General features: G+C 32.9%; 1 protein-coding gene across 3 annotated transcripts in view; it reads left to right on the forward strand.

Annotated features, from left to right (window-relative positions):
* The first annotated feature begins 5101 nt into the window (after positions 1–5101).
* LOC127704887 (sodium- and chloride-dependent glycine transporter 1-like) overlaps positions 5102–25666 on the forward strand; it is a 65871-nt gene continuing 45306 nt past the window's right edge. Inside the window, exons 1-3 of one of the 3 annotated variants that reach the window (XM_052209122.1) lie at positions 5102–5266; positions 20440–20550; positions 21970–22165. In XM_052209122.1, coding sequence (XP_052065082.1) covers positions 5165–5266; positions 20440–20550; positions 21970–22165 — 409 coding nt within the window. In that variant the 5' untranslated portion in view covers positions 5102–5164. Of the gene's footprint in view, positions 5267–11152; positions 11485–16742; positions 16793–20439; positions 20551–21969; positions 22166–25666 lie in introns of those variants that run through there. The other 2 variants (XM_052209121.1, XM_052209123.1) reach the window with 2 other exon arrangements.

Raw genomic sequence — 25666 nt, forward strand, 5'->3', positions numbered from 1 at the left:
ACGATACTGATCAAAAGTTATTTCCAAATAATAATGGTTTATTTTAAAGAAATTATTTGTTAAACTGTGTTATCAATTAGAAATATGCATGCAAATACACGATGTTTTATGTTCAGTATTTATCGAGATAATTGCATTAGAAGCTTAAAAATGAAATTTAAAAAATGCCAATCTTTGCATATTGATAAAAAAAAAATGGAAAAATATCATGAGCATACAAAATCTAAAGATCTTTCGGGTCACCAATTTTCGGAGTGTTCCACAAAATCCTTAGCATGTTACAAGTTCCCAAAGTATACTTATTTTTTCACACCTAAGTTATCGAGCACACCGGTCTGCTCTTGTCATATGTACATTCAATAGAGAAATATTGTCTTTTCGAGAATATAAAAATTTAAAAGCCTGTCTGTGCATGTTAAAAAATTAAAGATAACTATTTTTATCAAGTAGGTATCTTTCTACTATTTTTTATACAATTTTAAGAAAAGGTCGTCTCGATTTTTGTACATATATTTGCGGTCTTCTCGATCTATTCACATTTAGTATTTACACGAGATAAGGTCCGTTTGAATTTGCTTAGTAACTTAATTTCAAAAGTGCCAATCTTTGCTGCATATCAATCGATTCCTTTGGAATTTTGTCTCTGACTTTCTCTGATCTAGTTGTATATATATACGGATAATTAGCATGTTCCAGAAAGGTTTACAGCCAGTAGAAAAATAAATTGAAGTTGGTACTCTAGGAATTTATTCGCATAGCAACATTTTAAACCAATTTTACATCAAGCTTCTATAGCCTGCTGTACTCGTCGTTTGTTACGTAAGGAGGGAAATGAAAACATTGAATAGAAGTTTTGTTTTTATTCAACTACTATTTACCAGAACGTTTTCACGTGAATCCATAATCGATAGCGTCCCTGCTGTAAATGGGACAAACATTGAGAGGATCTAGTTTAAGTATTTACAGGGGAGGTAATATTTTATCACTAGATTTCCCACTGTTAGCAAATGGCAAAATCAAAAGCTCAGGCACATCAAACGGATGGAAAACAACTGTCATTTTCCTAACTTGGACTTGACTGATTGATTGATTGATCGATTCACATTGCTATTATAATTTCTATATTAACCTTCCTCTATTGAAAAGAGTACTTAATTTCGCTTGTCTTTATTCTATTACACAGCTACAAATCATCACACAACCAAACTATTTTAGTACAAAAGACTTTTTCTGGGCAATATATCACAAGACTGTATGACTTCATGGCAAGATAATTGAACATGACGATGGTTGGACCACGATGGTTGGACATGACGATGTTGGTCGGTGTTTCTTCCAACTTTTCTGATTTTTCAGATCTTTTAAAAACTTAGTTTCGGCATATTTACATACTTTTGATTACCAAAAGATAGTAATGCTGGCTTTGGGAAATTAATTACTGGATAGATAGTACCGTCTGTCAAAAAAGATTAATTTGAATGATTCGTATACTGTTTTGATAACTTTGACATTCAGTTTATGTCACGTACATGACACAAAACCTTGACTTTGTCAAACAAACGTTCATAGAGTTGTTTCAAGGTTGTTTTCATCCATTAGCATGAACTAATTGCTCTTAATGCATACACATATTTTATATAACGCTTCTCACATTCAAGCATCCGTCTGTCTTTAGTCATTTCAAAGGAATTCCACTCATAACACTAAGTATTGGCTTTCTTTGATAACGTTGTATACGCTACAGTCATTTTCCCTTTAAAAATCTCTCCAAACAAAGAAACTAAAATAAAACTTCTAAGAAAAAATGCTTTGGGTAACACATAAATATTCACGTGCTGTTTTCGAGACTTAGCCACTTATGAGTTCAAGAGATTCGCGGGAAAATATCTTATGTCGTGTGAATTTGAAAGAAGTTACGATGGAAAGCGAAGGCCGTCGGTGAAAGTGCATGCATCTACATGGCGTTCGGGTTCAGCCAGAGAGCATTGGAACAGTGTTACAATCATTTATGCTGTAGAAATGGTCATGATTTTGATAATCATTAAAATCGTTGATTAAATTATCAGGGTTATATATGTAAAAGAAAGTTGACGGTAAAATGTATAAATAAAATTGAGAATTGAAACGAGGAATGCGTCAAAGATACTACCATACTTATTTTGTCATCCCTGAAATGAAGAATTATCATTTGAAATTTTTATGTTATTTAAAGATTGATTCTACCAGAGACTTAATTACCAAACAGAGGCAAATTCAACAAATGGGGTTTTCTCATTGTTGCTTGGAAAGCCGTACGGTGGCCTATAATTGCTTAGGGAGCTACATAAATTGTCATCCTGCCTTTTTTTTTTTTGCCAAGTTGCTCATCCTGCCTTTTTTTTTTTACTCAAAATTCCTGTCCTGCCTTTTTTCAAATTTCATCCTAGTCCCCCCCCCCCCCCCCCCCCCACAAAAACCAAATGGTAGCTCCCTTACATCCACTTCATTTGAATCACTTCATTTGAACGTTGGTGGATAGTTGTCTCATTGGCAATCATACCACATCTACTTATTTTTATTTTGAAATTGGTGATAAGGCATCACACAATGAACTTACTATAGTATTGGAAATTGTATTTTGTTCACCATAGTTGGGCATCGCCAAATCAATAAACCAATATATATTATTTCTACAATTCTAAAACATGACCTTATGTGACTTTTTGAAATGAAAACACGGTTTCTCAGGACAAATGAAAGAGAATACTGCTATAGGTCACATCAAATCAAACCAAAAGATTTATCAAAGTCGGTACAATACGAAACAGTACAACATAAGCTCAGCACAGCTTTTAAAACCATTAACCCAAAACGTGACTCAAACAAAGAAATTACATTTCACAAATTAAGAAATATAGAATTTCATGTTACCAGAGACATATATATTGTATATACGAACGAAGAAAATACGTTTACAAATTAAGAAATTGCATTTACACAATTTTGAAGAAGTTACATTTGACAAATCAAGAATTTGTAGAAATTCATGTAACGGATGGAAAAAATACATGTTACAAATTTAGAAATTACATTTTGCAAATTAAAAAATTGCATGTTACAAATTAAGAAATTGCATTTTACAAATTAAGAAATGTATAATTATGGCGGATATTCCCGTCCATATTTTCGTATGTGGCGGCATGGTAATAAACATTATCATCCTTTACAACAGACAAATTAGCTGATCTGAAAGGGACACCATCTACCTGCCACCATATATACATCATGCATGTACTGTGTCATATGTGTGTTACAACCCTAGATAAAGCCGACGAGGAAAGGCATTACATCGACCACCGAAAGTTATAGTTTATGTAACCTACGTGGTTGAGTGGGCTAGGGCGCTTGATACGGTGCAGGCGGTGTTGCCACGATGTCACAGAAGCAAGGGTTCGAATAGACGTGTATTATCTTATTATATTGTACATACATAATTTCCATCCATTAGTTACAAATCACTCTGAATTTCTTACATGACCCTTAAATCACTCGATTCCTTTACAAAGACATAAAACTTTCTAATTCCATATACATAGATCTGAGACTACTATATAGTCCGAAATAGAAATACATTTTATTTCTTTACATGAGATTTTAATCATCAATCCTTTACATGAGATAAAAATCACGTAGAATCTCTTCAACAGATCTCAAATGGATAAGCAACAAAAAATGATAAGCATACAGTATAGTTTAAGAAGATTTAAGAAGCTAAGACTATTTCGGCTTACCATAATATCATACATATTTGTAAAACAAAATTTGACAGATCAGTTCTCAGTAAATTAAGAGTCGGTGCCCATGACGTAGAAATTGAAAGAAATTAACGCTTTTGTCTGTCTTCAAAACAGGGAAGAAATTGAAGATGAATACCATTTCTTTTCGGTCTGTCTATGCTAATTATGCCTTATTGAGAAATACATATATTAAAAAAAATAAACACATATTTAAATTGTAATTAAAAAAATTATTTTCTGTAATGTCACTGACGAATATGTCCACATTGTTGAGCAGCAGTTTGCCATTCATTATCAAGATATTATCAAAATCCTAGATTGTTTAAAATAGAAAAAAAGTTTCTTTGTCCAGGGTAACCCGAATAATCCAGTCGTTATATTTCACTCACTTCGATCGCTACATTAATGATCACTTTGTCTTCAAACCCTCTGGAGGACTATGACCGTTGGGGGCGCTGTAATTATTCGGGTTCTGTCCAGGAGTTTTTATCAGTTGCCAGAAAATTTTTGATACGAGGGTGTTTTCTATGGTGGCCGGTTAAGGCAATTTCGCGTTTTCGCGTTTTCGCGTTTTCGACCATCATATTCTATAGCGGGGCGAAAACGCGAAACGCGTAGGTGAAAACGCGAAATATTTTTTCTTTCCGATTTCGTGTTTTCTTTTTTCGCCTTTTCGCCTTTTCGACTTCGCGATTTCGCGTTTTCGCCCTATAGAATATGAAGGACGAAAACGTGAAATGGCCTTATTAAACCGGCCACCATAGATTTCAGACCTTAAAATATGTTCAAAAAATTTAAGGTAAGAAAATGAGATTTTTGACCACAATGGTAGCCTGCCAAGTTCAGCTCTACAGGCATCAATAATTGATTTGCAATGAACACAAAAAATTTCTTTTATGAACTTCATATGGAATTTTTCGAAAATGGAATTGTCTTCTGAATTATCAAAAACGCCCAAAACCTCACTACTGAATACAGCAAGATCGGACTTACTAATGAATCAAATAGCTTTTCTAAAAGTTTACAAGGATTATCTCTAGCTTTTTCCATAAGTAAGGATGCAGCTAAATTAAAGTTGCCATTACACTTTAATATTATTCCCAAGTAACAATATTTTGATCATCATACTGCCATAACCATTTAAAGCGAATCTGTTTGTACAAATAAATACTACCTCATAGATTTGTATGCAAATGTAATAGAAATGTCTATTTCATTAATCAATTCATTTATAAAGAAACAGTTTCCTGAGCTCAATTACAAACAAGAACTGTATTATCAACCGAGCAGATGTTGGTGCTCCTAAAATTGGAGGCGTATGCAGAGCATACATGCACGCATGTGTTCGGCAAAGTCCGTAAAAGGTCCGATTTCGCGGTAAAAACATCATGTCGTCTCACGGCACCAACGATTCTAACAGCAGACGTACACAAGAAGAAAGGAACGGAGATGAAATTATAGATGACAATGAAGCTCAAGTAGATCTTTTAGTAAGTAGAACCAAAATTTTAAAACTGAACTTTTTATGTATAGGGAAGAAATTCACGAAACATGGTTTTCTATTTATGTGCTCTCAACCATGGAAGACCAAAACAAAAACGTGGCCACGTGTTTACATTAAAAAATTGCAGTAAAGAATGTCAATACGTAATAATTTATCAAAATTTAATGTATAACTAAGTATTTATTATATCGGTTATGTGATTTAAAGTGTACATGTATTGTTATTGTTGATTTCTTGTTTATTTTGTTTGATATCAAGCTGTTGTCACGATTCCATTCATAAAGAGTAAACAGACCGAACAGTCATTGCATCACCCTTGTATCCATAGTATTTTTATTGAACACAATTTATCAGTCTGTCAATACATTTATTTTGGAATTCCATTGTATTTTCATTGACTGGAGTGTACAGTGGCTGGTATGTACACAGTGTGTACACACATGTACCTATTGATTTGATTGATGACTGTTACATGTATCTGATTCTGTCTGTCTACACAATTTATCCCTGTTTTTTCTTTATTGTTTGAATTAATAAATAAGTATCATGAACTCAAATGTTAAAGTTAATAACAAAAAAATGTTATATAGCATCTTTTCAGATACATTTGAAGATGAAACAACGCTACAAAAACATGTATTACCATTACCAGTATATATGTATACACTACTGGAAATCTATTACATGCATGGGTCTTTCAATTATTTCAAATTTGTGAAGAGATTTAGATAGAAAAACCATAATTCAGCCATTTTCACACCAAGTGATGTGTGCCTGAATCTCAAATTCAAGACAAGACAAATTTAAATACTTAATTAAGTCTTATCACTTGTTAGTTGGTACAGATTAAATTAACAAGAGCTACTCTATACAGAATTACAGTCCTTGTATGAGAGACTATTAAATATTTTAATTTTACTTTTATAAATGTTGATTTCATGTACATATACCAATTAATGAATTACAAAATCAAATCAAATTTTTTATTTCCTAATTACCGGGCCTTTTGTGCATTACAAAATTTAACACGATCAATCATTACAGATACAATAAAACAAAAAAAACATTGTTAACAATATAACTATTTTCTAACAATTACATGAATCTAACATTAGCATTTCACTGTGAGAAGATGAAATGATTTACAGTTGACCCTACTTGGAAGTTAAGGCATGCTACAAATGATTCAGACAATATAGATAGGCATGTTATACACCGTTTTGTAGATAATTTAGTGTAGATTTACAAAAATATATCAATAAACATACAAGTATAAGGAAAAGGAAATATATCCAAAAACAAAAGAAAATACCCAACAATACAGATTTATATTTGTACAAACATATGTGTTGTAAAGTATTTCTTAGGAGGGTAGTCCCAAAAACACTGGGCTTTAATCAAATCAAATATTTTATTGAATACAGCCCATATAATATTTAAATTATAATATACAAAAATGATTAATGCTGTTATAGGGTTACTGTTCTTGAAATGACTTTTAAACACAGGTTATATAGTGCTTGTATAAATAAGAGAATTGTTACAAGTCATGGGAATTTAAATATTTTTAGTATCTTTTTGAGACAAGTGTTTTGATTATTTTATTTATGTTTGGAGGTAGATATGTGGATTCCCCAAATTTGATATAAATCTACATTGCAAAAGCAGTCTGCACCATTAGCAACTAGTCCCATGCCCCAGACTAGTAAAATTGTAATCGGACTAGTAACTTTTTGCTAATATTTGTTTAGACACATAAGAAAAGTGTTGGAATATTGGTCTTCGCACTAGTAGTTCGAAAAGATTTTGGTGCAAACTGCAAAAATCCTTTTTTTTTTTTTTAATAAAAAGAAAAATGGGAAATTAGAATAATTTGGTACAGAATACTGTAAATTCAGAAATTGTTGCGTGCATTTATTATTGCGTTTTTGAAGTAAGGACACTAATGCAAGATTAATTATTGCGATTTCAGAGAAATCTGCATACATATATATGCATCAGATATCATGATGCGAGTTCATATTATTGCGATACACACCCAGTTGCGTTATTCACATTAATAAAAACCTCTCAGTAATTTCTGATTTTACAGTATTCAGGATGAGATCAAAATTAACATGAAATTCAATAGTTATATTCTGCAATATTGGTTGACCAGATTGAAAGGTGAGAAATATGGACTGGCACTTTATATAAAAAGGAAATAAAAGTTTTGTCTTGTAACGTGCTACCTACAGAAATAAAAGTTTTGTCTGGTAACATGCCACCTACAGAAATAAAAAGTTTTGTCTTGTAACATGCCACCTACACTGGCTACAGAAATAAATGTTTTGTCTTGTAAATTGCCACCTACAATAATTAAAGTTTTGCCTTGTTACATGTACATGCCACCTACAGAAATAAGTGGTGCTGTTGCAAGGGTTCATTAATGTGCAAAGGGCAGTCTGTTTCAAAATAAATTGACTAACTTGAAAGGCCCAAACTAAGAGACATTATATTTGCCTGTAAAGTGTAAACAATGAATTTTACTAGCTTGACTGCACCAATTTTAACGAATCGGTACAGGTCTTAGTCTTCACGATTAACTTTTAAATCTACAGGCCTGTGGTACAGCGTGAAGACTGAGGTCTTGTTGATTCAGCCGGAGAGAAAATGGCACTCTCCCTACACGTTGCATAAAATTTAAAGTCTCTTTTGAGCATATGGGACAGCATATTTATGCATCCTACACATTCAAACATATCCCCTTGGTCATAGGCTGTACTGCTGGGCAAGAGAAGACCAAATGCAGTCCTCGAAATTAGCACAGGACTAACAGGACATGTCCTGTAAAAATATATTTGGTCCTGTCAATTTTTGTTAATTTTGTAATACATTCCTAAGAAAAATTTGAAGAATCATCAATTCGGTCCTGTAAATGCCAAACCCCAATTTCTATGACTGCAAATGACCATATTTCTGTACCCCAGTTAACTTTGGCCTGAATATTTGATAACAAATGTATCAACAGTGTTAAATTAGAATGTAAATGTACTAGAAGAAACACTTATTCTTATCAGTTGAAACAAAAATTAAAAATATAGTCATTATCATATTTCTGTCTGGTATGTTTATATGCATGAAATTTTTAGGGAAAAAGCAGATTTTATGACATGACAAGTTTCCAAGATAATGGTCAGGTCAGCATGGAGGTTAAAAAGTCAAATCACATGACATGGATGATGGGAGATATTCATGTTGTAAATCAGATTTTAAAAAATATGCTTGATAGTGATGACAATTGAAGATATCTTTCATTTACTGTAAATTCAGAAATTATTGCGATGTTTTTATTATTGTGAAAAATGCGACAGAATTATAATCGCAATAATTTAAACTTGCATTTTGAAATTTTTTTATATGAATTAAACGGGATTTTTCTCAATATCGCAAAAATTAAAATCGCATTTTAGTCTAAAATGACAAAAACGTAATAATAAATGCACGCAATAATTTCTGAATTTACAGTATATACTTTAAATTTATTATTAGAAAATCTAGCAACATATTAACATGAAAAAAAAGAAAATTGAAGCCTTGATAAACAGGACTTTTGTTTCCCATTTCTTCTATCCTTTTAAGAGCAGGGGTTAAAAAAATTTGTTACAGCTCACTAGCCCAGGACTTATTGGTAGCAGGATTTTACTAGCCCTGTTGAAAGAGCTGCTAGCCCATCAAAACTGACCTGCTAGCCCGAGTATACCTTTCAAATTTAGAGTGGGTGTCCCTTGTTTTGAATGCGGCATTATACACGGTATTTGATAAAATAAATCAAATAAATTTTTGTTTTATTAATTATAACAAGGATCTCTAGACATCTTTTTTGGATATCCCTTATACTATGGGTTGTTAAATATTTTCGGGCACAGAAAACATGTTCATTGATATTGTCATGTTAAACCAGTGGTTCAATTCGTATATTTGTTGTTCCCACATACAAAGCAGACTTTTTATCAGCGAGATCGGGAAAATAACGGCAATATTCACAAAACATCATCTCTTGTTTATCATCAGTAACAGTCGACCTTGCCCATGGGGAATCTTTCTGTCCATGACACTATAAATGTTTTTTTCCGCTTTTCCTGGTAGTATTTGGCATTTTTTGGGATAAATTGTCAGCCTCATTACCCCCTTCATCTACCGTTTTTCGTTTTAAAACTGACAAAGTTCCTGTGGTGGCCGTACTAAAATGCTTAGAAATAATTTGTGCATGGTTTCAAGCTCAAATTAACAGCTGTCCGACAAGACAGGTCAATATCGATCATTACATCATACACCCAAGTACCATTAATTGAAAATCTCTGCATAAGCAATGTACAATACCCCCTGTACTGAGAAATTGATATTGAAAGTACGTGAATTGCGATCAATACATGATACCGGTCCACCCAGAGTTAGTTGTTCTATTTTTAAAACATGTACAAAATCGGTTCAAATTCTTGGAATCCTGGATGACGTACGTAATTGAATCTAATTGGCTAAGATAGAATAGTGATGAGGGGATTTTCCACTTACTATTTTGGAAATGCCAAGAATTGTTTGTTACTAGTCCGTCGGGCATATTCGGTTACAAGTTTTAATTGCCCGAAGTGTAAAAGTCTAGTCCCGGGCGTCGGGCTAGTGGATTTTTTAACCCCTGAAGAGAAGTGCTGAAGTGTGATATGCTGACCTAGAAATTGTTTCTTCTGTTTTATTTTTTGTTGGATTTCTGTCTATTAAAGATAAACAACTTTTATAGAATAGTCACAAATAAACAAGCAAACATCAATCAATCATGGATGTATAAACAGGCTAAGAACTACATAGATTTTATACATATAATTGTTAAAAAGTAAATGATACAGATTTGTCTCAGAAATATGTACCTAGATCAGTCAACTGTAGCTTTGTTTTAATCACTATCCTTTGTTGACATTTACATTTCAGTGTTTACTTAATTCTTAGACCTACATTTGTAAATATATGAAAAACTGGCAGAAAATATAAATTTTTATTATTTATTGGAAAACTTGAATAATCAATGGGTGTAACAGATGTAGGTTATATACTGAATATAACATAATAATGTACAGCATTATAATTCTTAGGGGTAAACTTTGGGTCATGTTTGTTTATTTTTGTGTGTGTTGGTAGTGGCTCATACATAGGGTAGTGATAATTGTTTAAGTTATTGTTAGGCCAAAATAAATAAAATGTATACCTGCTGTTCAAAATATCTCACAGGGCCTGATTTTTGTCCTCTACTGATCATGTTTTATTGCAGATTTCAAACTAGTAGCCAATATGTTTTCATGATATAAAACAAGTAAGGTATTGCAGAAAAATAATATGCTATTTACATGTAGTAGATAGTCATGATAGTAAGAAACATATATTTGATTTGGGTTTGAGGTTATTCTATTGAAAAACTTGAAAACTTCAATCTGATTATAACATAAATCTTTGTATGAAATATACAGTTAAATGTCCAAAGATTAGCCTTTTGTGTTTAACTGGACATAAGTCCTATTTACAGTCAAATTTTAAAAATGATAAGTTTAGTTTTAATTCTATTCAAGCTTGATAAGCATCGTTTCATTTTAGAAAAATGTCATAATAGAAAAATAGGTATGACGTCTTGACATATATATACACACACAATAATGCCTTAATTTTTCAATATATACATGTATACTACATTAAAATACATTTTGGTGTTAGGTTGATATGTATTTAAGATGTTATAATTTGGATGACCCCTTCAAAAAGCCCCTCTACAATTTTAGTCAAGGGTCAATAATTAATCAATAGTTATTAATCTTGAATTGAATGCCAGAATGGGAACCTTTTTTGATAGGATTTTTTGGAAGAGTTTCAGCTAAGGTGGAATAATTTTAACATTGCATCATTCTTTGTTTACATCATTAGTTGAACAGATTCCAGGTTTTTTTTTAAAAGTTTACATGTATATGGACTCAAGCAAATGCATGAAGTAAGCGGAATAAACTTTGTTGTAAGCTTTGATTAATGGCAGATTTTAAACAGAATCGTTCAAGAAGTGATGGACACGTAAAAATTGATAGATTTTACAAAAACGAAAACACAAATCGCAGTATACCTGATATTGCCGCTGGAACTCCTCTGATGGAGGACATTCAAGGTAGTTCACAAGAAAACCAGGGTGAGGTAAGGGGAAATAACTTTTAGATGGTCTGGTTGCTGTGTGTAACATTGTATGGAAAGTTCAAGGTCAGAGGAAGTTATTTCTGCTAGAATTAATTGACTAATTTTTATATATAAATTGCACTATACGTTTTCATTTTCTTATTAAGTTGGTGTCACACAAAGAAAATATTTGAATTCTGTGTAATACATTTTGACCTTCATTGCTTTAAAAGGCTTATGCATTTTGATTATTCATATGTACAAAAATGAATGTACAATTAAGCAAAACGATCTCAGGGATGAATGATGCCAAAATATTTAGAAATCTAAAACCTAATAAAATGTTGAAGTCAAGAAAGTCTAGAGATGAATAAGGCAAGCTAAATGGATCTGTCTTGAACAGAATTAACCCTTGTAAGAAAACAAAAGCTACACATGAGGGAGGTTATACATAATTTCCGCAGTTTTTTCATTTGATCACAACAATATTTTTTATACGACCGCAAAAATTGAAAATTTTTTGGTCGTATATTGGTATGACGTTGGCGTCGTCGTCGTCGTCGTCGTCGTCCGGCGTCGTCTGGCGTCGTCCGAAGACACATTGGTTTTCGCACTCTAACTTTAGTTTAAGTGAATGGATCTCCATGAAATTTTACCATAAGGTTCAATACCATGAAAGGAAGGTTGGGATTGATTTTGGGGGTTATGGTACCAACAGTTAAGGAATTAGGGGCCAAAAAGGGGCCAACAATAAGCATTTTTGTAACTTCCAGACAATAACTTGTGTGTAAGTGTATGGATCTCTCTGACATTGTACCACAAGGTTCCATATCACAAAGGGAAGGCTGTAATTGATTTTGGGGGTAATTGCCTCAAAATGTTAGGAATTAGGGGCCAAAAAAGGGGCAAAAAACAAGCATTTTTCTAGTTTCATGACAATAACTTGTGTGTAAGTGTTTGGATATTTCTGAAATTGTACTACAAGGTTCCATATCACAGAGGGAAAGCTGGAATTGAGTTTGGGGGTAATTGCCCGAAATGTTTAGGAATTGGGGGCCAAAAAGGGGCCAAAAATAAGCATTTTTCTAGTTTCCAGACAATAACTTGTGTTCAAGTGTATGGATCTCTCTGAAATTGTACTGCAAGGTACCATACCACAAAGGGAAGGCTGAGATTGAGTTTGGGGGTGATGAATCATAAGGGGGTTCAAAAAATTTGGGGGGGGGATTTTTTTTTTTCTTTTTTTTTTCTTTTTTTCCTTTTTTTTTTCTTTTAAAATTTTCCATTTTAAGTTGGTTATTTCTGATTTATATTTAAAAGCAAATAATAATGATATGTTAGGAGATACACACCAAACAGGATGTGTAAATTATTATATAATAAGTATTGTGCAATAGCAAGAAATTTTCAATTGCACAGTATTGCACAATAGCAAGAAATCTTCAATTGCACAGTATTGCGCAATAGCAAGAAATCTTCAATTGCACAGTATTGCGCAATAGCAAGAAATATCCAATAGCACAATATTGCGCAATAGCAAGAAATTGTCAATTGTACTGTATTGCGCAATAGCAAGAAATAATCAATTGCACAGTATTGTGCAAAAGAAGATACTTCGTATAAATTGCTTATTTCTTGATCAATTTCAATGGGGTTTTATTCTTGAATTCTTGGGGTTCTTTAATATGCTGAATCTAACCGTGTATTAAGTTTTTGGATTTTGGGCCCCGTTTTTAAATTGGTCCACATTGAGGTCCAAAGGGTCCAAAATTTAACTTTGTTTGATTTCATCAAAAATTGAATTATTGGGGTTCTTTGATATGCCGAATCTAACCGTGTATTTAGATTCTTAATTTTTGGTTCTGTTTTCAAATTGGTCTACATAAAGGTCCAAAGGGTCCAAAATTAAACTTAGTTTGATTTCAACAAAAATTGAATATATGGGGTTCTTTGATATGCTGAATCTAACCATGTATTTAGATTTTTGATTATGGGCCCAGTTTTCAAGTTGGTCCAAATCGGGGTCCAAAATTAAACTTTGTTTGATTTCAACAAAAATTGAATATATGGGGTTCTTTGATATGCTGAATCTAACCATGTATTTAGATTTTTGATTATGGGCCCAGTTTTCAAGTTGGTCCAAATCGGGGTCCAAAATTAAACTTTGTTTGATTTCAACAAAAATTGAATATATGGGGTTCTTTGATATGCTGAATCTAACCATGTATTTAGATTTTTGATTGTTGGGCCCCGTTATCAACTTTGTCCACATTGAGATCAAAAGGGTCCAAAATTAAACTTTGTTTGATTTCATCAAAAATTGAATATATGGGGTTCTTTGATATGCTGAATCTAACCATGTATTTAGATTTTTGATTATGGGCCCAGTTTTCAAGTTGGTCCAAATCGGGGTCCAAAATTAAACTTTGTTTGATTTCAACAAAAATTGAATATATGGGGTTCTTTGATATGCTGAATCTAACCATGTATTTAGATTTTTGATTATGGGCCCAGTTTTCAAGTTGGTCCAAATCGGGGTCCAAAATTAAACTTTGTTTGATTTCAACAAAAATTGAATATATGGGGTTCTGTAATATGCTGAATCTAACCGTGTATTAAGTTTTTGGATTTTGGGCCCCGTTTTTAAATTGGTCCACATTGAAGTCCAAAGGGTTCAAAATTTAACTTTGTTTGATTTCATCAAAAATTGAATTATTGGGGTTCTTTGATATGCCAAATCTAACCGTGTATTTAGATTCTTAATTTTTGGTTCCGTTTTCAAATTGGTCTACATAAAGGTCCAAAGGGTCCAAAATTAAACTTAGTTTGATTTTAACAAAAATTGAATTTTTAGGGTTCTTTGATATGCTGAATCTAAACATGTATTTAGATTTTTGATTATGGGCCCAGTTTTCAAGTTGGTCCAAATCAGGGTCCAAAATTAAACTTTGTTTGATTTCAACAAAAATTGAATATATGGGGTTCTTTGATATGCTGAATCTAACCATGTATTTAGATTTTTGATTTTTGGGCCCTGTTATCATTTTTGTCCACATTGAGATCAAAAGGGTCCAAAATTAAACTTTGTTTGATTTCATCAAAAATTGAATTCTTGGGGTTCTTTGATATGCTGAATCTAACCATGTATTTAGATTTTGGATATTGGACCATAATAGGTGAATGTCCAATTTAAAATTTTTAAGTTCTTAGACCACATTCATTCTGTGTCAGAAACCTATGCTGTGTCAAATATTTAATCACAATCCAAATTCAGAGCTGTATCAAGCTTGAATGTTGTGTCCATACTTGCCCCAACTGTTCAGGGTTCGACCTCTGCGGTCGTATCAAGCTGCGCCCTGCGGAGCATTTTATTATATTTAGTTTTCTTGAAGGAGATCTATTTAATTATTTAGTGACAGCCTTAAACTATAAGTTCTCGGAGTAAAGCTCACAAAATGATACCCCTACTTTCAATATCCATGCTTTGGTAAGGGAAACAGCCAAAATTATTTAGACCAAAAAACTAAGTAGGATTTGCACTACGGCATATATGGTTAAGATTCTGAAAAAGTTTTGATAAATTATGATTGGAGGTTCAGGAGAAACAGATACAAATGTGTTCTATAGGGTGCAAATATGACAGAGTCCATGTCATCCCAAAGTAAACCCCAAAAATAATTCTGATGAATATTAAAACGAATGTGCAAAAACATTTAAAAGATATGTTAGTAAAAGTGTCACAAAATTCTGTCTAGATGTTCAGGATCAGTTACAGATACAAAAGTTGAAGGGATGGACAGATGGACAGACTCCCCTTGCCCATCACTATATATTTATATCGGCCACTGTAGAGAAATAGTGTTAGAAAAGGCAACATATGGCAAGTTGAATTCAGGAAAACAGTTGAATGTTACACTCCTAAATCAGTATAGGAACAAAAGGATTGGGGTTGTAAAGGGGGTGAGGGGAAAACGAGATAGGAACTAAAGAACACAAAAAAAACTATATAGACATTGTCCCATTCTCTATTTATTTAATTAATCTCCAAGTACATGTACATGAAAATATAAAAAAAGGCTATAAATGTAATGGTATATGTCAGATGTTTAGACAAGTCCATAATGAGAAAATGTGACATTTTACGTGGAGGTCTAGTTTATAGTAAATATATATATGGTTAGACATGTTACACACTCCTCCAGAAATTAATGAATGAATCCAAAGAAATTCTAACCTTTTAAATTCACATAAATCAACCTTTTGTTTGAATTCAAATGTAACAAACTTGTGTTGTAGCTGAAAAGTGAACTTTATTTGACCTCTGAATTCAGCCTGTTGAGACTTGAACTTGTGTAGTGTGTAAGATGATGTAGATTATCTTATTATTCCATTTCATATTCATGAAATAGGTTTTGACTCACAGGCCTGGCTCATCTTTTATAAAAATACTTGATAGAATATGTTTTGCTCTCTGAATGCACAAAACCCTTTCAGGTACTTATGCTGACAGTTTGTATACACATGTTCAACCATGTCCATTTGGCTGTGAGAATGCACAACCATGTCTGTTTGGCTTTGGGAATACACATCTATGTCTGGCTTATTATGTCTGTTTGGCTGTGAGAATGCACAAGAATGTCTGTTTGGCTTTGGGAATACACAATTATGTTGCGAATGCACAATTATGTCTGTAGGCTTTGGGAATACACAATAATTTCTGTTTGGTTTTGGGAATACACAATCATGTCTGTTTGGCTTTGGGAATACACAATTATTATGTTTGTTTGGCTTTGGGAATACACAACCATGTCAAATGTGTTTAGCTGTGGGAATATAGGACCATGTCCATTTGGCTGTGAGAATGCACAACCATGTCTGTTTGGCTGTAGGAATGTACATTAATGACAGTTTACCCACTACCACTTTCATTAGGAAGTGGCTATACCTTCTCAGGACTAAATGAAAGACTTGATCACCAATCTTTGTCCCCATGAGGATTCATTGAAGAGATAATCCTCTAACTAGTCAGTATTTAACTTTAAATTTTTGTTTGTAGAAAATACCTTGAAGATTAGTACAATCGTTAATCCCTCTTCTTTACCCTCCTACATACAATATTCCGGAAATTTCTCTATATATATATTTACAATGTATATCTAATTTCTTCAAAAAAAATCTTATTTCATACCTTTAATGTCAGAAACTAGAACATTTGTCCTCAAATGACTTTGTGTTGGAAGTACATATATATATAAAATGGCAAAGTATCATATTCTAATTCACAGAATTTTTCAGAATCATGCATATGGTAAAGGATATAGTACATGTAGTATGTATAAATTTAATTCTGGTAAAAATTAAATGGTCTTCTAATCAAATATAAACTTGTGAGTATGATAATGGTGACATTAGATTGAGAGAGATATCACATAATTGGCATGTTAATATTAGTATGGTACATTTACCTTTTATTCATGTCTTTATAAAATGTCATATTATTTTTATTGTATACATTCCTCAAATGTCCCTGAACAGAAGATATGAAAAAGTTTCTGAATATTTTGCATATTCAGATAATTTTTTAGACTAATGCTGATACTTATGAATTAAAGTTCTCCAGTTTCTTATAAATGCTGGAAAGATTTTTTTAGATATGTCAAAAATTAAATCTGTTGTACATAAAATATTGATCTGTTTCCAGTTGGTGTGCAATGATTATTTTCAGATGTTACTTGAGGAAAATAATAAAACAACTGATTACACTGCATTCTTATTAGTTTCCAATTGTAGCTGTGAGAATCAAGTATGTACTTTGAGTGATGGTTTACTGTGTCTAGACTATCTGTATTAACGTAAATCTCCCATGATGTTTTGTCATACAAAGGGGAAAAATATGGCATATAAATGTAGCTATTTTAGGGGTGTTCAACCATATTTAGACATTTTATTTACACGATATCAAATGTTTTTAAACTGATCAGTTGGGATTGTTTTTATTTGGCACAGGCTATTTTATTGTCTTTTTTTCCAGGGATCTTTTAAGGGAATATACATAATGATAAGTTTGTACACTCACTTTTCTGAGACTAGAGTGAAACAATGAACTGCAGTGACAATGTATGACAAATTTTCTCTCATCAATTTTCTGTTTTCTCATCTTTATGTTCAGTTGGTTTAGAAATGATCTTTGTGGAATTTTAATGTACCAGTCAATCTGTTGAATACATCTTTTATGTGGTAAAATTATCAAAATGTCAATACTCTGCTTTTTTTTTCCATTCTTCTGACAACCAGCTGTCTTAGTGTAGATTTCTGAGTTTGTCCATTCTTCTGACAACCAACTGTCTGAGTGTATGTATCCAGGTTGCTCAGTTTGTTCATTCTTCTGACAACCAGCTGTCTGAGTGTATGTAGCCAGGTTACTGAGTTTGTTCATTCTTCTGACAACCAGCTGTCTGAGTGTATGTAGCCAGGTTACTGAGTTTGTTCATTCTTCTGACAACCAGCTGTCTGAGTGTATGTAAATAGATTTCTGAGTTTGTCCATTCTTCTGACAACCAGCTGTCTGAGTGTATGTAGCCAGGTTACTGAGTTTGTTCATTCTTCTGACAACCAGCTGTCTGAGTGTATGCAACCAGATCATGGCAGATGGCTGAGTTAGTCCATTCTTCTGACAACCAACTCTATGAGTTTATGTAGCCAGTTTGCTGAGTTTGTCCATTATTCTAACAACCCTGTCTGAGTGTATGTAGCCAGCTGGTTGCTGAGTTTGTCCATTCTTCTGACGACCAACTGTCTGAGTGTATGTAGCAAGGTTGCTGAGTTAGTCCGTTATTTTGACAACCAACTGTCTGAGTGTATGTATGTAGCCAGGTTGCTGAGCTTGTCCATTCTTTTGACAACCAACTGTCTGAGTGTATATATGTAGCCAGGTTGCTGAGTTTGTCCATTCTTTTGACAACCAACTGTCTGAGTGTATGTATGTAGCCAGGTTGCTGAGCTTGTCCATTCTTTTGACAACCAACTGTCTGAGTGTATGTATGTAGCCAGGTTGCTGAGCTTGTCCATTCTTTTGACAACCAACTGTCTGAGTGTATGTATGTAACCAGGTTGCTGAGTTTGTCCATTCTTTTGACAACCAACTGTCTGAGTGTATATATGTAGCCAGGTTGCTGAGTTTGTCCATTCTTTTGACAACCAACTGTCTGAGTGTATGTAGCCAGGTTGCTGTCCATTCTAAAAAGTCTGACATCCTACTGACTTTATAGTTGTTTTAGGCTGTTGATTTTAACTCTTATGTGGCAAATGTTTATGTTGAGAACGTGAGTGCCACTTGTGGAGCTGGATCTGTATACCCTTTGGGAGCACTTAACCCTTTCAACACTACACAAAAAAATAGAAAAATGGCTGCTGCTGCTGCATTTTTTTTGTGTTCATTTGTTAGAACAGTATATTCCTTTTCAGACTGCTGTATCTTTTTTATTATTAGAGATACAGACAAAGTTAGTGCATGAAAAATGCTCAGGAGAGCATGAACTGTAATGTTATGCAATTATTTTAGTAAAATTTTCATCAAGCTACCTGCATTTTCAGGTAATTAACAGGTAAAAGGTGTAAATTATTGTATTTGTGTTGAATTTTGAATAAAAACAACTTTTAATCTTCATTTATTTTGTTGTTTTATCTGCCATATAACAAAGAAGACACCAGTTGCTAGATTCCGTAGCGTATTTGCACCATATACAGCGGATAATGTAAATGTGGCGCATTTAAGTGGCTCTGTCCTCAAAATTTTCAGTCAACCTCCGTTTCCCCCCCCTTTTTCTACATCTCGTAAAGATCGACCAAATCATATTTCCCACACGAATTGAATGTAATTAACACATTGAGATAACAGGAAAAACAAGAAACCTTTTAACTATTCCTTGTTGTCAGTTTCGCCATAGAAATGCTGAAATATTTCCATATATACAGCGTCTTTTTCGATTTCCGCCATTTGCATAAAAATTTGTCAAAATAATTTTTTTTATTTTTCTTCTTCTGCATGCTTTTACCATTAAAATTCCCGCGATTTCAAGCGCAAACGGGACCTTGTTAATCCTCGATTCATATGAGGAAAAATTAGAGAGGACCCGAATGAAAACCGAATGGTTCAAAACCACAAGTAGAAGGTTGGGATTCAATTTGGGGGTAATTGCTCAAACTGTTCAGGAATTAGAGGCCAAAAAGGTCTAAAACAAGCATTTTTCTAGTTTTCAGACAATAGCTTGTGTTTAAGTGTATGGATGTCTCTTAAATTGTACCACATTTTACAAAAAGAAAATTTCTTCAAATGTTATTTTTTTTGGAGGGAAGGGGAGGCATCTTTTTCCCTCAAGATTTAAGAAATTAAAAAGAAAATTTCTTCAAATATTATTTTTTTGGGAAAAGGAGGGGAGGGGGAGGTAAACAAAATTTTTTTTTTGGGGGGAGGGGGTAAATTTTTTTTCCCTCAAGATTTAAGAAATTGTCAATTTTCCCAAGAAAAGTTAGGGGTCACAATTTATTTTGCTAATTCTTTGTATATAGTCTGAGAACAGATTTACAAAGTATTGCACAACAGCAAGAAATCTTCAATTGAATATAAATTCAAATCATATAACCAATTTCAAGTTCTTTGACTACATTTATTCTGTGTCAGAAACCTATAATGTGTCAAATATTTAATTACAATCCAAATTCAGACCTGTATCAAGCTTGAATATTGTGTCCATTTTTGCCCCAACTGTTCATGGTTGGACCTCTGCGGTCGTATCCAGCTGTGCTTGGCGAAGCATTTTTTTTTACATTGGATTGATTAATTTGAGGTTTTGACAGATGAGCAGTATTACCATGGTAAGGTTCTCAAATTTCTATCAACTGACTTCCTAGGAGTATAAAACATTGCATTAGATTCATATTTCTCAGAATTTGTCAGATTTCAATTTTTTTTTGCAGAGAGGAACAGAAAAATACCACCATGAGTCAGATTCAGAAAAGAACAAGAACAAATGGGGCGTGGCATGGTATAAAGACAATGACTATACTGGACCACAGGATGATGATATAGTAATTAATTTAATTCTTTTGGGTTACTTAGGTTGATAATGAAACATGTAAAAACTTCAAATATTTTTGTAAGCACTCTAGGTGAGCATGCTTTCATGAGACCACTAGAGACCATTCCACTGTCAATCAATGGATTTGATTCTAACTCTCAGGTCACATTTTATAAAACAATGTACAGGGCTCTACATTGTCAGAGTAAATTTTATAGGTTACACTACCCTGCAAAACATGTTAGCTTAAGCACAGAGGTTGGATCATCTAACTTTGAGGAGATTTTGGATTTCTAAAACTCCAGGCCTTTCAGTGTATCTACACTAGTGTTTTCACCTTGTCTTCTATTTATTTTAAAAAAAGGGACAAAGTACTGCTGCTATAATTAATTGTTCAGGAATTGATATATATTGAAAAAGAAGAAAAAAATGTTATTTTCCCAATGAAGGATTTAAGAATCAATAACCTGGACATAGACCTTCACAAATGGACAGGTCATTGTAGTTGAATGTCCGGTAAAAGTATGACCCCCAACTGTTACTAGACACATAATTTGTAAGGAGTAGGGATCTAGTTATATCTATTGCCTTATATTCAATTTCAGATCTTTTTTTAAAAGACAACAGTTATGCTGACTTTTGTTATTTTTTAATTTGTCCAACATTCCTCAATTTTTATCTATTTTGTCATGTTTTGTCTAGACAGATATAAATTACAAAAGACAAAAATGAAATTAAGTTACTTTTCTCCTAACTTTGGCTACTGGTTGGTTTATGCATCAAAATGACAGTTGGCAAAATTAAGGTAAATAGTTATATTTTTTTTGGACTTAATATTGTGTTTACAATTATATTTTTTCAGTCTGATTAGTTGCTTGGAAACATATATTTTAACATTATGAATAGGTTCAAGATATTTGAGGAGTTCATTTTCTTTTCTCTTTTCTTTTTGTATTAACTCCCTCACCTTTTTATTTTGATTTTCAGAAGCCCCCCCCCCCCCCCCCCCCCACACCTTTGTTAAAGGGAAATCAGATAATCGTCTGTGATAAGACTGATTTGCACAATCACTTAAACAACTAAAAAAAGAAACAAATTTGAAAAAATCATGAAAGAGCCTTTCTAAATTATTTTTAATTCATATACATGAAGATCTGTAATGGTAGATCTTTCAGTTAACTGTTAAGGTTATATTATCATAATTGGTAATACATTTCAAGAAATGTTAGATAGTTAAGAATTATTTTTTTTATATGCCTTAACTGAAAAAAAAGAAGATTAATTCACATCTGCCAAAATATTATTGATGGAAATGGTTTGTAAATATATGATTTATAGAATTAAAGAATATAAGAATTTTCCTTGTTAAAAATATTCCTTGAAGGAACAGTAATTCATTTTCATTAAAATTGCTAAAAAAAAATTTCAGAATCCCAATGAATCGTTGGTGCAGGAGGTTTCCAGTACGGCTGTCCTGACCCCTCTTGATGATGACCTTGTTGGGGAGGAAGTTGAGAGAGACAATTGGTCAGGAAGGTTGGACTTCTTGATGTACCTCCTGGGATACTCTGTTGGATTGGGAAATGTTTGGAGATTTCCGTACTTGGCATACAGTAATGGTGGGGGTAAGAATCTCCAACCGAATAGCGAGGTCTAGATCATGATTTGTTTTTGAAAATATTTTTTCAGTAATAAAATTCAGTAATGAGTATACTGTTTAAGAAAAAATGATGAAAATTTTACAAATCATCTGTTATAAATCTAGCAATTTGTTTGTACTAAAACTAAGGTTATCATTTTACTGAACTGTGTATTACTTTTCATTTAAAATCACTTCTGGTAAGTCAGTGTGGTACAAGTAAAAGTTGGTTTATCAGTCAGTGTGGTACACGTAAAAGTTGGTTTATCAGTCAGTGTGGAACACATAAAAGTTGGTTTATTAGTCAGTGTGGTACACATAACAGTTGGTTTATCAGTCAGTGTGGAACACATATAAGGTCTGATGGTCTAGTTGTCGAGCCTGCGACTTTTGTCTCAGAAAGCTCGACATAGGGATAGTGATCCGGCAGCATTAACTAACTTCTTAAAAGCTTGATATTTCAAAAGGTAGAAGACCTGGATGCTTCATACTTTGTATATAGATGCCTTATGTTATGAAGTTGCTGTCTGTCATATGTCCATTGTCCTTGACCTTATTTTCATGGTTCAGAGACTACTTGAAAAGAAGTTAAGATTTTTTGTAATGTTAATTTCTCTCTTATTATGAGTAATAGGATAACTGTATTTGGTATGTGCGTACCTTGCAAAGTCCTCATGTCTGTCAGACAGTTTTCACTTGACCTCGACCTCATTTCATGGATTAGTGAACAAGGTTAAGTTTTCGTGGTCAAGTCCATATCTCATATACTATAAGCAATACTATATTTGGTGTATGTAATGATTGTAAGGTGTACATGTCCAACTGGCAGGTGTCATCTGACCTTGACCTCATTTTCATGGTTCAGTGGTAATAGTTAAGTTTTTGTGTTTTGGTCTGTTATTCTAATACTGTTTGCAGTGGGTCAACTATATTTGATGTATAGAAATATTTTACAATGTACAAAGTAACATGTCAGTCTGGCAGGTTTTATTTGACTTTGACCTCATTTTCATGGTTCATTGCTTATATTCAGTTTTCCTGGTTAGCTTTGTTTCTTAGATACTGTAAGCAATAGGTCCAATATATTTGATGCATGGAATGATTTTAAGGTGTACATGTCTGTCTGGCAGGGTTCATTTGACCTTGACTTCATTTTCATGGATCATTGGTCAATATAGAATTTGCATGATTTGGTCTGTTTCTTTTATACTATAAGCAATATGTCATCTATATTCTGTGTATGGAATGATTGTATTAAAGGTGTACATGTATTTCCGCCTTGGTTTATCTGACCTTTACCTCATTTTCTTGGATCATAAATGTTAATGTGATACTTGTAGTAAAACTTTATATGTAGGACTATCAACATAAAATCTATGGTCAGTATAGAAGGCGAGACATTTCAGCGTGTGCACTCTTGTTTTATATCTTGCGGAGGATTGTTTTTTGAAAACAATATAACACTTGCTCATTTAGATTTGGAAAATTTGAGATATTAACATACTAACTCACTATATTTCAGCCGTAGTTGTATGAATTCTACAGCTTAACACTTTTGTAAATGTTTAAGTATGGTGTTAGTGAAGTTAGATTTAAATTGAACAAAAGACTATTTATATTACTTAAAATAATGGATTAATTCTCTTTTGTGTGTATTCAATACAGTGGTCAACTTGTAGGGACAATTTTTGTTTGTATTCTGTTGTGGTCAGGAGTTATTCAGTTCATGGGTCATATTTGCACAATGAAGAACAAATATGGCATTAAATATAGACTGAAATTTGTTTGAAGTGTTGTTACTCCTTGATTTTGAGAGTTTAATTCTTTTTATAATGTTGTTTGAGGCTAACAATTGCATTGGCAGAATATGGGAAACTTTGAATGTCATTTTATGTGTTCTTCAAGTTAGAATTGAATAATACTTACATATGGTGCGGCAGCTGTAGTTTAGTCTTAAGCTTCATTAAATATTATTAAGAATTATTTGAAAATGAACTTTTTATAAAACAATTTTAAGTATATCATCATATATACGTTTAAAAGTAAGTTATTTTACGGGCCTTTCATTAAGATGTGTACTTGATAGTTTTACTATTCTACCCTTCTCATTAATACCACCTGAATTGAGGAATTTTTATAACTATAGTATTCATTGAAACTATAGAAAAGTACTTTTACGAATAAAAAAAGTACCAGTCCACATGAAAGATAATGAATTTCCTGTTGTTACAAGGATAGACTATTAACACAATTCTAATTTGCATCAAACTAAATTGAAAATTGTTTGTTAATAGAGAATTATGACATTGTAGCTATAATATTTCCCAATGGAAAGGATTGATTGATTGATTGGTGTTTAACGCCACTTTCAGCACTATTGTGCTATTTGGTGGTGCAGGCCTCTACAATAACTTTTTTTTCAACTTGTCCAGTAGGACAAGTACATACCAAGACTTACTTGTCCGAATGAAATTGTAACTTGTCCAAAAAAAATCTTAATAATAACCTTTTTTGCATTTTAAGTTGATTGAATTAAAACAATAGAACAGAATTTGATTTTAACATATCTTTTGCAATACTTTACAAAAATATGAGTCGAGAACAACTGAATCTAGTCATGTCAAAGGACTAAGGTTCTAGTTTTCATCAATGCCAAAGTCTCATCAGACTCTGCACATGAGGCACCGTCTGATAGGATTGCCAATGTACACTCATTGGATTTGTATCCTGGTTTTTTAATTTGAAAAAAGTTTATTTAATGCAATCAATAAAAAAAAGGAGATGAGGTATGATTGCCAATGAGACAACTCTCTGCAAGAGATCAAATGACACAGAAATTAACAACTATAGGTCACCGTATTGCAAGTATTGTTTTTTTCTACATACATGACATATGATCAAATATGATTTTGTGAATGTTATGGTCATTTTTATTTTAAAAATATTTTTGCTAAAAAAATTACCGGTATGGTATTTGTTATAAAGCAACAGAATAAGGTTGGAAAACGAGGTACTGATTTGTCTTGGTCCTGAAATGTCTCCTGCGTTACCAAACTGTCTATTAATTATGTTTATTGAATATGTCTCCTACGGTGCCAAACTGTCTATTAAACTTGGAGCCGAATCGCTTCCGAGCTGGTGATGAACTGTCTTGTAAAGTTACCTTATCTACAAAGCGCAGCATATTGGATCAGTAAGACTGGTTTCCGAGAACCTGTTAAAAAGTACCTGACAAAGAACCAGTTTTAAATTATCGATTGCAAGTAAACATGTCAAATTAATACTTGTTTTTATGTTCTTTTCTTGTTTTTTCTTTATAATTACTTTGTTCATCAAAGTTGGATTACATTTATTTTCTGCAGAATAATTTTACTTGTCCCGTCGGACAAGCTTGATATAGCTTTAACTTGTCCGACCTTTGTTTCCTCTGGTACCGGACAATCGGACAAGCGTTATTGTCGAGCCCTGTGGTGGTTAGTTTTTATTG

Source organism: Mytilus californianus, unplaced genomic scaffold, assembly GCF_021869535.1.
Source record: "Mytilus californianus isolate M0D057914Y unplaced genomic scaffold, xbMytCali1.0.p SCAF_6, whole genome shotgun sequence".
NCBI classification, from domain to species: domain Eukaryota; kingdom Metazoa; phylum Mollusca; class Bivalvia; order Mytilida; family Mytilidae; genus Mytilus; species Mytilus californianus.